The sequence below is a fragment of the Lutjanus erythropterus genome, chromosome 24, assembly GCF_056507025.1.
Source record: "Lutjanus erythropterus isolate fLutEry1 chromosome 24, fLutEry1.hap2, whole genome shotgun sequence".
Classification (NCBI taxonomy): Eukaryota; Metazoa; Chordata; class Actinopteri; order Lutjaniformes; family Lutjanidae; genus Lutjanus; species Lutjanus erythropterus.
Genome location: NC_139340.1, coordinates 13763891 through 13776661, shown reverse-complemented (window position 1 = coordinate 13776661; position 12771 = coordinate 13763891). Strand labels below are relative to the sequence as shown.

The window sequence follows — 12771 nt, the reverse complement described above, 5'->3', positions numbered from 1 at the left end:
ACACAGATAGTGGGAGGGACGGTGGCTGAGCGGTGGCCCACGGCCTCTGAGCGGCTGAACGCGGCCCTGTCCATGTGTAGCATCAAGCTGATTTTATTTACCATAAACACAAATTCTGCCAGCACCATCTGATGAGCCACGAAGCACAATTTATAGCAAGTAACTGCTAATTCAAATCCAGAAAAAATGTTTAATTAGCTTGGTACAGTGTTAGAAAATAGTTTCCAAGTTAAACTCAGTGTGCTGAAAATAGCCGAGTGACGAGCCAACACTAGCAGCTTGGACGGCTTTCACGCGCTGTACCGTTCCACATTGATTAACTCTCAAATGGTGCGAAAGCAGAAAGTGCAAGAGAATATTGGAGCACAAACTGTCCATCACTGTCTCTCCCACCTCCTTTATCTCGGAGAAGTTGGAATGTGTGCCGCGCTCTTCTGAGCTCGGAGCGGAGAACAAACTCCGACACCGTCTTCTGAACTTTCCTCCGCTGTATGCGGCGTGCGCCGGGGCGAAGAGTGAGGCTTCCATGACAGCTACATCTGCACGTACATCACGCCTCGCGTTGCATCAGCCCCACATCAGATCCAGCACAATAGGTTTAGCCATAAATCAGGGGGGGGCTCTTGTGTAGCATGAGGCAACACGCGCCGAGATATTTCGCCTCAGAACTCCCTTCCTTTTCCGAATACAGATGTTGACCACTGCAGAAATCTCACTCTTTGCTTTTTGAGTAGTTTTAAAGGGATAGTTTGTGGAGTTTGGTTGGTGTGGAGTGAGCAAGTTTCAGTTTCCAATCAGAATAAGCTGTCTGATGGCAAAGTAAAGCAGCAAAAATATTCTCTATTCGAGCTTAAAACACTGCTTAGCTTCTGTGCTGGTGCTCCTCTCTGCTTCATGTCAAATAATCCAAACTATCCCTTTAACTGCACCCTGCATAGCAACACAACTGCACCATAGACTCACAGCTGACTGAGTGAACATAAGAGCTACATAGTCATACAAATCTCATAAAAGGCTATAAATGGAATAATCCAGGAAGGCGTAATAAACTCTTTGCCCTTCCTTGATGCTTCCATTTGTGTTAAGACCCATTGGCTGATTAAAAGCATTATTTCAACTAGCAAGTGTCTCCCCCCTCCTTTTCTCTTTCTCTGCACGCACACACAAATGCGGTATCGCCTCCTGCAGCGGGATGCTTCACACACCCATTACTCTGGGACAGGGTGCTGGGTCACAACAAGTGATAAACCTCCACGCTGGGAGTTTGGGTGGGAGGGATGGACATAGACACACATACAGTAATAACAAGCAATTTGGAATGCATGATTCAGTGATTATGTAATTGTGCTCCATCTTTTCTTTTTTTTTTTTTCTCTGGAGTTGTGTGAATTTAGCCAAAACAGCCTGAAAAATATAACATTCTAGGAAATTAAAAAAAAAAAAGAAAAACAGCAGATTGCCATCTGGGCAACATTTTAAACATTTTGTCATCGCACAGACCAGGTTGGTTTAGGATCCTTCCTTGTTGCACCTCAGCAAACTGTGATTTTCTTTCCAAATTGGCATCGGAAAAATAAATACAAATCCATGTCAGCAACTGTCAACACTGCGCCATCCCATAGGCCACCAATGCTGGGCGACTGCACACACTTTTTGGCTATGATTCACATCCCCTGCTACATGTATGACACATCCACAGTTACACTCGGTTCCAGGACTCCTCATCTCCCAAATGGTGCCTTCTGTTCTCATTCTGGGCTTCTATGAAAAGATCCAACAAAAGAAGGACCCTGAGCAGACCGGTTTAATTTTCCAGTGCTTTTTGTCATTGAGAAAAGGCAGCTGGCACCTTGCTGAATTTAAGTGAAAATTACCGACAGAATGCACTTATTTTAGCAGATCTTTGCTCACAGAAGAATACCCGCAATTTGTAGCGCTAATTATAACTTAAGAATAATCCAAATGAGGAATTAAGGGACAGATTAAGGTGTCTGACATGGCCTGGCTTTTTTTTTGCCTCCCCTCCAGAGAGATCCCTGCCTGTTTCAGTTCAGGAACATTAAATTCCTAAATGGGGATGCTCACCGCAGACTGAAAATGGTGGCACTGTGCATCCTTTGCATTTTTATAGGCCTGCTTTGCATATTGCATTTAAGTGGGTCAAGTGAAAAGTAACTTAAAGTCCAACTGAAATTAACAGCATACATATGTGCTCTGCGGATCACGTGTCCTGCGTTCCCTTTGCAGAAAAAAGGAAAAGCGAGGACGTGTTTTGCGTTAATTTGAGAGACTGCTGTTTCTTATTTTAACACAGCCAATCAAATCTTCTATAAACCAATGACATCAGTGTTCAGGCATAGGCAGACGGTCACACTGAGCCAGACAGCGGTCTGCTACACAACAACACAGAGCCTGTGCCTTAGCCTGCTGGACAAGCACCCAAAAAAGAAAAAAAAAACAGCCATCAGGGAAAAGTGCACCGTTAATGTCAGATTGCACGCTAGATAGCTAATTAGTTGCTCATCTGCAGCACACTCAGCAGCATTTAGACACACCTGCAATTGCTACTTGGTCTTTACTCTTAAATACAGCTCAGAACACACTTTCAAACCATAACATGTAAGCTACAACCCAAGTTTGTTTGCCTCGTCTGTTGTTCCCTGCAAGGCCTCAGCCTGCAAGCTGCTGTCAATCAAACGCGGACACACCCCTCCAGCTGGCTTACATGAAAAAGAGCATTCCAGATATTTTTCCCCAAAGACCTTATTTTCTTCCTTTTTTTAATAACAAAAAAATATTAACAATACATTTCAAAAACACATTTTTAACTACAAAAAAAGGAATGACTGAATGTGATTTCAGTTGGACTTTAACAAAAAAAACAAAACAAAAGCTTAAAAGATTCAAACCAAGCAGCATTTTCAACATATTTCTGAAAGATGTTCATTTATGTGACCAACCAATTCAAAAAGACATAATTAGAAATGGTTGAGACGCCAAACCCTGAATCCAGCAGCTGTACGTCTCAATCAGTGTCAAAGTTTACATCCATTGACTTTGTCAGATTGCTAAAACAGGAAGTCAGCTCCAATGATGTTTATTTAAATGACCAAGTCATCGCCTGCCAGGCGGCGATGTGGATGCTGTTGTCATGGCATAATTGCGAAGGGATGGCCTCAGATAATGCTCATTGATTGAAACCCATTGATTCTAATCCGCACTGAGTCACTAGCTGCCCCTTCGACTGAGGCGTATATACTGTATCCTTATCGTCTTTAACTGAGTCCACAACAGTCAGTTCTTATTAGTCAATGTATAGAGATTTGATTACAAAATAAAATAACTTAACACTCTTTTCAAGCTCTCCAATTCCATAATTCACACTGTTTTTGATTCATAATTTCATCCACTGTCTGAATGTGAAAGTCAGAAACTGGGCCAAACCCAAAATGGCCTCCCTCATATGACCACCAACCAGTCTTAAGTTTCCTCATGAGCACATTATATGAACCTGACATCATGTTTATTTGATGACAATAACATAGTTTGGTCAATATAGTGCATTAAGTGCAAAGCAATCAAAACAAATAAAATTGATAAGGGATAGAGAATCTGCGAATGCTTGTATAAAAATAGGTGTTACATTGATTAAAATATCAGTATTACACAACATAATTAATACTTCAAATATCATTTATGAATTTTTGTTTTGATAACATATCAATTCTACATATTAAGAATGAATACCCATATTCATTTTTAATATAATAATCTCCTTTATGAGAGCTCATTGAAGGCTAACTCGCCTTCCAATTCCAAAAAGTGCAGAAAGCATACAAAGACACTTTTTTTTTTCATCTTCTTCAAATGACGCAGTCTTTTTTTGAACATTTTGGGGGTGTGCCACTTTCAAAAAAAGCCACTTTTACAATGCAGAGCTACAGTAAATGAAACTACAAACATAAGCCTTTTTTTTCCAGAGGATCATGGAGTATGATGACACAGGTAATATTGATGTAGAATCAAAAGTTTTGAAAAGACATGGCAGATTATATCAATAAATACTTACTTACAGACTACAGCAGAAAATAGTCCTACACAGTTTTGATGATCTGCTGTACAGTGTTTTTGTCCAGGAGGAGTGATTTTTATAAACATTTTTTTTCTGATTCACAATATACCTTATGTATATGGTTATATTCCTGAAAATGAAGTTGGGTAAGATTTACCTGTACACTTACATTTTGTGTGTTATTCGATCTTCACCATAGAAAAATAGATTTTGCATCATCAGTTAAGTAGAGCAATTTTGTTCATCCGTGTTTCAGAAAGCTGTATCCATTCCTGTAATGTCATGTTTCAGAAATAAGAATAAGATTGTTCGGCACACCCCGTTTTTTTTAAACTCCTTTTTCTTTTGCTTGTTTGTGTCGTGCCAAGGCACCCTTATGAACTGAGCCACCGTTGCAAGGAAGGTCAAGAGAGAAAATGCTTCATTACATTAATGATTCTGTTGCTCAGAACTGGCTAAAGGTGGTCTGTTTCTCAAGAACTTCGAGGTAATCGGGCTCAGACTGAAGTTTAGCTTTTAGCTCCAAATACTCATTCCTGTTGGGCTCGACATAAACAGTACTGGGTGCTGTGCCATAGAGCACTGTTTCTCTTATCCTCTCCGGGTGCAAGAACTGACGTCTGACATCAAAATTTGGGTTGTACGTGTACGACACAGGCCCTGTGTACTTGTACTCTAAATTGGCACCTGCTGGGATGGACGCAATGGACTGATGTGGGGGCTGCTTGTCGGGCTCGAGGATGCCTCTGAAGAAATGATCTGCATCCTGGACAGGGGAGGGGTTCTCGCGTGGTTCGATGGTGCTAACGCTGTATGTAGGGCTCCTCATCGTACTGCTATCCCTCTCCTCGTCTGGGGTACTCCTGTACGTGACCTTGAGCTCATGGAGGTCACGGTAATCCTCCACCGTGTTTCCCTCCCGTGACCTGTAAATGGGGTTTTTGCACATGTGGCCCATGGGGTGGGGGATATACTCATAGACGTGACCGGCCGGGGCCTTCACTTTTGGGCCGGATCTGTTGCTGTAGAGGCTGTACTGCAAGTTGAAAGAGCTGACGTCTGAATTGTTGGTGCTAGTGCGGTCGCTCTGTGATTTTTTGCGCTTTTTCATCACTACTACAAACAGCCCAGCAGCCACAAAGACAGACAGGATAAAAACAAGCAGGAGGCTGAGGATGAGGACAGAGAGGGGGACGGTGCTGCTGGGGGTGTTGAATTTCTGCGGGGCGTCCGTTGTGACGACCCGGTCGTCCATGGGCTCGTCTGTAGGGGTGGTCGGTGAGACGTAGGCATCAGAGTAGTCTGGGCAGAGCTGCTCTGACTGGATGGAGCGCAGGTCCATGCCTGTGTGCCGTTTGGGCATCTTACACACCACCTCATTGACCACAGTGCCCGCACTGAGCTGCTCGAGCCATATCTTCATCCCCACTATGTCGCAGGTGCAGTCCCAGGGGTTTTCAAACAGATCTATCTGCACCAGCAGCTTCAGCTGGTCTAAAACACCACTCACAGGCAGGTTTTGGAAGTGGTTGTTGCGCAGATTAAGCCTAGACAGGGAGAGGCTGGAAAAGATGCCCACAGGTAAGGTTTTCAGGAGGTTATTGTTGAGGAAAAGCAGCTGGAGATTAGGGAGGTAGCGGAAAGTGCCCGCATCAACCTCCTTGATGTTGTTGTACTCTAAATAAAGAAATTGCAAGTTCTGCAACCCAAAAAACATCTCTCCTGTAAGCCTGTCCATGAGATTACCATTTAAATACAACCTACGCAGGTTGGTTAAATCCCCAAAAGCCCGGTCGTGGATGAGACTTATCCTGTTGTTTCCCAAGTGAAGCAAATCCAATCCGGTGGCATCGACAAAATCGGATCTCCGTACCACAGGGATGTAATTTCCAGTGAGATACATCTTTTTAGGATTGTATGGCTTGGGTTTTAGATCAGAAATGCTTTCAATCTTTCTCTCTTGACAGTTGACATTTAACCCGATTTCAGATATCTGCAGGTTGCACGTGCAGTCAGTGGGACAGTCCAAAGGCACAGGAGATTTGGTCTGAAAAGCAATGATGGGGCCATAGTTGTAAGGGTTAGCGCCTGGAAATCGGGAGGTGGGCTTTGTCCTAGTTCTGTTAAATTGGCGTGTGCCCTTGGTAGGCCTAGAAGAGGACCTAAAAACAGCCGAGGAGGTGGCGGAGGCCGTGACAGCAGCAGGTGTGGTCTGATAATATCCATTAGTGCTGCTAGGCGGCGCAGGCCTGACCGTGTCTTCGATGGGTCTTCTCGGGCAGAGTTCCTGCTTGGACACCTCATCCAGGTCCCTCCCGTGGAGCCTGAATGGCGTCTCACACACCACCTCCCCCACCAGAGCCGTGTAGGCTATACTCTCCAGCCAAGCCTTCAGAGCAATGAGCTCGCAGGAGCAATTCCACGGGTTCTCCTCGAGTTGTAATTCCACAACTTTGTCCATGTGCTCCAAGAGGCCGATGTAGGGGAACATTTTTAACCGGTTCCCCCTCAAGTCCAAGTGCGTAAGGGGGACATTCCGGAAGATGTTCGGGGGCAAGGCGGAGAGCAGGTTGTCGTTCAAAATCATCACCGTCAGTTGGTGGAGTTTGCTCAAGGCGCTGGGCTCTATGTTGGTGATGTAATTATAATCAATCTGTAGGTATTCCAAACTCTCCAGTCCTGCAAAGGTGTCATCCCGCAGAACTTCGATCTTGTTGTTGTTCAGGTGCAACCTTTTTAATCCCTGGAGTCCGTTGAAGGCACCTGACTCTATCTCCGAGATATCATTGTTCCCCAAGTGCAGGATGGTCACCCCGGTGTAGTTGATGAAATCATTGACTGACAGCTTCTTCAGGAGGTTCCCCGTCAGCAGGAGGTGGTACATGGAGAAATGGACCGGGCTGACCTCCGTCAGCCGGATGATCCCCCGGTTCTCGCAGCTCACCGTCAGGATCCCTTCCTTCTCCTCGCACGTGCACAGGTTTCGACAGATCTCCCCATAATTGTCATACATCTCGACCAGCCTCAGAGATGATGCAATCAGAAGGATTATTTTTAGGATCCAGATATGCATTTTTCCTGGGAGAGGATGCCCCAGCTCACTCAAGTGCGGTACCAGTATGAGGTGTCATCTATAAGGAGGAAAAGAAAAGGATGGGTTCTGTTTTATATAGCAAGGAAAAGACATATATGACAAAATTCATACACAGCATTTGACTCCTCAAAGAGCCTACTGAACCCCCCTGGTGAACAAGTATAAGACATTCATAACAAGCACACACAGGCAAAGACAAGTAGGCCTATTAATGTTTGTTCATTATGCAGATGTGTTACGTCTGTCGGCATCATTTTTGCTTTTGAGGCTGTGAGGAAACAAGCGTCTGGGATGAATATTTAATAAAAGCACACTTAAAACGCTAATGCACAATCAAGTTGATAACACAACTATCCGCGGTGGATGGCCACTGCGCATTTTTGATAGCTCGCCTGAATTCCAATCCATCTTGGGAGGAGAGAAAAAAAAAAGCCTTCGCCATCCACCGTGTGCAGACTGATAGATCTGGTCATTTACTAATTCAATCCCTTGAGCATTTTCACGTTAAAAAAAACAGCATCACTGTCAAAATATCTCAAGCCGGATCGTTTTAAGTGATGGATGATTTGGCATTTTGCGTTTTTTTTTTTTTGGATTCAGTCATTGCGCACAAAACTCACCGAAATCCTAACTCCTTATATCTCCTGAACATAAATATTCCCACTCACCCCACATACCCGACGACTTGGGGAAACTGTCGGATCCCTTCTCTCCACCTCCGTGCAAACAACATGAGGACGAAGAGGGGGGGGTATATTCAGCTATGATTTGAAATCCTTGGTTTACAGAAAAAAAAAACGCCGGCTCATAAACGAATCCAGCCACTGTTCATCTTTAGAAAAAAAATCCGGCCTGCGGTGAAAAAAAATGTGAAAATCAGCCTACAAGGCGACAGTCGCAGCCCTTCTTCTGCCCACGGGCGAAAAAAAGAAACGAGAGGAGTTGATCAAAGGCGAACGAGCGAGCGTTGTCGATCTCATGGCGGATCTCTGATCGAAATTGCATTTTTTTTGGACGTTGGTGGTGGGGGGAGTAAATAATTCTTTAATCAAGTATTCTGTATGGCATCTGCTATATAGAAGGTTACAGATTCTCCCTCTCAATCTCCCTCTCCCTCTCTCTCGCACACACACACACACACACACACACACACACACACACACACACACACACATTTGGTTTGTGTGCGCTCCTTAAAAGAACACAAAAGCCTACACATCGAGCCAGTAAATCTCCCCAAAAATATGCGCATTTTTAACATCTCATTCGTTTTTCTTCCCTCCTTACATTTGAGTTTATTGCCATTTCCACTAGATCGCCCCTGGATATAATATAGATAACTTGAAAGCCTGTGTCTTCTTCTATCTTGACCGGGTGCTGTTATTTGGAAGGAATAAAACTGTGATGATATATGTGAGCATAAAAACGCAGCAGGCTCTATGCTTGTTATTGCCATAGCAGCCAGCCGCAGACACCTTGCTTAACAGCATCTTAAATCCGGATCAACTTCAGCAATGCAACTGAGGATGAGGGGGAGCAGAGATTTCAGCACCACGGACAGATCCCCCCCACCTCCAAAAAAAAATGTTAAAGCATACTGTATAACGCCTCAGCAGCGCAACCGAGCAGTAAAGAGATAGAGAAAAAACATCATTGTCTTCTTACCGTTCTGATCCACGCCAAAGCATCCCGAAAAATCACGGCTGTGCCCCTTCTTTTTCCTCCAGCCTCACTGAAAACATGGATTTCACCGTCCGCCCTTCTGTCAAAAAGGGGGAGAAAAAAAAATCCTCACAAAGTCAAGTCTCGGTGTTTAGCTCCATAAAGCAGGCATCGAAGAGCACATATACAGTCTCATTCAGGCCAATAACGTGACAGCCAGCGCGGCAAAGCGGGATCCTGTCTTCTTCCAGCAGAAATGAGCAGCATCATCTCGGAAAAAGAGCCAGAACCAAAGTTCGAACATGGTGGAGAAAAGGGGGCGAATAAAAACTCGGTAATCCCACATCAGACAAGACTACTTGCCGCATGCATTTTAACTGTGACTTTCATCCATGCGCACTGACGAAGCGGAGGCACGATTCCCCTTGTCTGCTGCCAGTGGTGCGGCTTGTACCAGTTTATGTATAGATCTGCTGCCCAAGGTCTCTTTTATTTCAATTGCCAGAGCGTCCAAAATCGACCGATGAGTGGATATGTTCCTCGGATGCAGGAGAATCCGACCCCCCTTGTCTCCAGTCCCGCATCGGTCATAAGATATCCGATGTATGTATATACACACGCTTTATCTCCCCACCAGCGTTTCAACTAGTGGAACTTGATCTTGGTTGGTGCAAACCGGCGCATCCCCTACAGCCATGCACATATTATGAAACAATTACCATAGTATGACAGCCGAAATCACTCGTAAAAATGCATAAATCCCCCAATCTCAGGACTGTCACAGCGCGGAAATGAAAAGCAATTTAATGCGTGCAATACTCTTTAAGGGGCTATGGTAATGTAGAGGAGGAGGAGGAGGTGGTGGTGGAGGAGGAGGGAGCGGGGGAGTGGTGAGGAGAAGAGGGAGGCTGGAAGAAGACCCGTAGAGGGCAGCACAATGATGAAAAAGGCATCTTGGCAGGCTTGCGTTTTCCAGGCTGCACTTCAGTGTATTTTAATTCAACCAGCAACAGCCATTTGATTTGTCACTCACAGCTTTAGCTATTTTCTGCCCATGCCGGGCGTCTTATTTCCATGCTTTTGAAAGCCTCAACCGGACACGTCCAGCTTTTTTTTCTTCTTTCTTTTATTATTATAATGCCATATTACTTTGGATTCTTCTCAGCGAAGCTTTTGATTTCCTTGGAGAGAAGTGAGAAGCTGATACTGGCCTGACACTCATCCTGGATTCATCATGTCATTATTCAGTCTGGAAAGTTACACTGCAAAAACACACATCCCAGGATTTAGTAAAATCAACTTCTCTTTTCTCATCAGCTTCACATAAATATGCAAGTTTAAGTCATTCACGCGAAATCAACTTAAAATTCTCAGTATTTGTTGTCAGAACTTCTTCTGACTTGATGTCCTTTGATTTGAACTGCTGAGCTGAATTAACATAAATGCACACACTTTATTTATTCAAGCTAATTTAACTTAAAAATGTATTTATTTTATTTTAATAGCACCACAGAACTTATAAGCATCTCTTAATTAAAGTTGTTTGACTTGAAAAGATGAGTTTGATGAATGCACTGCACAGATTTCAATCAATTCATGAGTAAGAAACATGATTAGCATATTAGCAGACTTCCCAGCATGCATTCTTTGAGAGCTTAAGCTGATTGAACATGTTTCCTCATGTATAACTAAATTAATATCAAATTTATGTCAATAGAAACATAAAGAAACTTCTTATGAAGAAAAAAAATACAACTGGACATGTCAAACATTTTCTTTTATTCTTATTTTAATATTATAATACTTTAGATTCTTCTCAGTGAACCTTTTGATTTCTTGGAGAGAAGTGCAAAGCTGAAACTGGCCTGACACTCAAACATTTAGTGGAATCAACTAATCTTTTCTTATTAACTCAATGTAAATATCCAAGTTTTATTCACTCAAGCTAAGTCAGAACTGTTGAATGATGGTCCTTCTAACTTCAAGGCTTTTGACTTGAACAGATGAGTTCACTGTGTAATGGCATGCTTCCCAGCATGCATTGTTTGAGAGTTCAAACTTAAGCTAATTGAACATGTTTTAGTACAATTGAATTCATATCAAATTTATTTCACTAGCAAATTTGTTTTGAAAAAAATTTAATACCAGGCATGTCAAGCTTTTTCCTGTGATTATTATAATGCTTCTCAGTGAAGCTTTTGATTTCCTTGGAGAGAAGCGAGAAGCAGATACTGGCCTGACACTCATCCTGGATTCATCATGTTATAATTCAGTTTGGGAAGATACACTGCAAAAAATCAGAAACTAACTTTTGTTTGTTAAAACAAATAACATGGTCAACATATTGGCGTACTTCCCTGAAACTTAAGCTTATGGAACATGTTTTATCAAGTACAGCTGAATTAATAAAAACACCAAACAATAATTTTAAATAATAATTTATAATAATAATAAACACAATTTTGAGGCAGCCCCAAGACTGATTTAAGTTAAAACAAATTCTTTTTACAGTGCAGCCTTCAAATGTTTGCAGAGCATCAGGCACTGCTGGAATACATTTGCTTATTAGCAGCACATTGTTTAAAACCTCCTTCACTGTGAGGTGACGCTTTAACAATGTGATTTTCTGGAACGAGAGATTTTTTTTTTTCTTCATTTAGATCCCCTGGATTGACAGGCCCAGTCTGTATCCGCCCATAATGCGACATATTCCTCACAAAGATAACCTTTAAATCTATGTATATCTTCGTAGAGTGAGTATTAAAGCTGCGTCGGACAAACAGGGTCAAGCAAACATTCATTCGTACACCTCGAATCTCTTTATGGATGCTTCCAACTCCACGGATTAAGCCTATAGTCCCAGAAAACACAAATTTACAAGAGATCTGCATTGAAAGAAATGAATGTACTGTAGGATTAGGCTTAATCCAGTTTTGCACCAAATACTCGAGCCTACTAATGCTGCCATGTTGCAGTAAGCACTCTGTATTTTACCAAATCGTGGCTTATTTGCCCCTTGTTGAAAGAGCAAATCAAGTCAAAGCCACAGCTGCCCTCTTACCCTCTTGCTGTGGGACAAGAAACTTTAGAAGCACTTAACTAAAGCCTCAAACAGAAAATCGAATTAAATCTAGCATATGGTGGGCCGCCATGTCCAAAGAGATTTCCCACTTAGTCAGTATTGTGTGGTAATAAGTCAACTCTTATGCTCTCTTTAGCATGCGAGCAGCGACAATAAGCGGATGTGGCATCCATGCCACCTTACTGAAATTAGCCGTGGAGATGCATTGAATTATCTTAAAGTCTCTAGCTCTGTAATCGTATTAACAGTGGTCTATCCTGTGGGGATGGACAAATCGGTATCTGTGGAACTCCGGCTGGAATACAGCAATGGAGAAACTAATGCAGCAGAGTGTTCGCTCCCTCCCTCTGGAAGGGACTGTGGCTGGCTCCCCTGAGAGGCATCGTGGCATCAAAGAGAGGAGAGCTGCCGTCCTAAATCATTTTTTTTTTTTTGCCTTAAACGACTTTGTGTACTGCTGATGGGGGAGGTAGATACCCTTGATAAAGTAGCGCCTGGATGATGATGTTTGCTCAAGTTTTATAGATATAACTTTGTTGTATCAAAGTTTGCCTGCACGCTGGTGTGTGTCTGGGAATGTTTCAGTGTTTTTGTGCGTGTGCATGAACATGAATCTCCTCGTCACAAAGGCTAATGGGTTCATGGAAAACATGGAAGCTATTATCATAGATCAGCTGCATAAAACACATAATATTATAATCAGGTCTGCGACAAATCATTAAGTAATTAAATGCAAATGGAAGTTCACACCATGGTGAGTTTAACATGCATCTTTTGCATCTTTTGCATGAACCTGACTTGATGTTGCTTTTAAGCATGTTATGAAAGATTTTTTTCCTCATAAGAACATCACCATTAGCA

At 42.8% G+C, this 12771-nt stretch overlaps 1 protein-coding gene across 1 annotated transcript; it reads right to left on the bottom strand.

Annotated features, from left to right (window-relative positions):
- Positions 1–2741: 2741 nt before the first annotated feature.
- On the bottom strand, positions 2742–9630 carry slitrk5 (SLIT and NTRK like family member 5). Its single transcript, XM_084713851.1, has 2 exons — positions 8832–9630; positions 2742–7203 (listed from the first exon to the last, which is right to left on the bottom strand). Exon 2 carries the CDS (start codon positions 7143–7145, stop codon positions 4518–4520), a length of 2628 nt encoding a protein of 875 aa, XP_084569977.1. The 5' UTR covers positions 7146–7203; positions 8832–9630; the 3' UTR covers positions 2742–4517.
- Positions 9631–12771: the final 3141 nt, after the last annotated feature.

Bases quoted from the DNA above. Each gene is read 5' to 3' on its own strand.
- slitrk5 (XM_084713851.1), bottom strand. From the start codon at position 7,145: ATGCATATCTGGATCCTAAAAATAATCCTTCTGATTGCATCATCTCTG.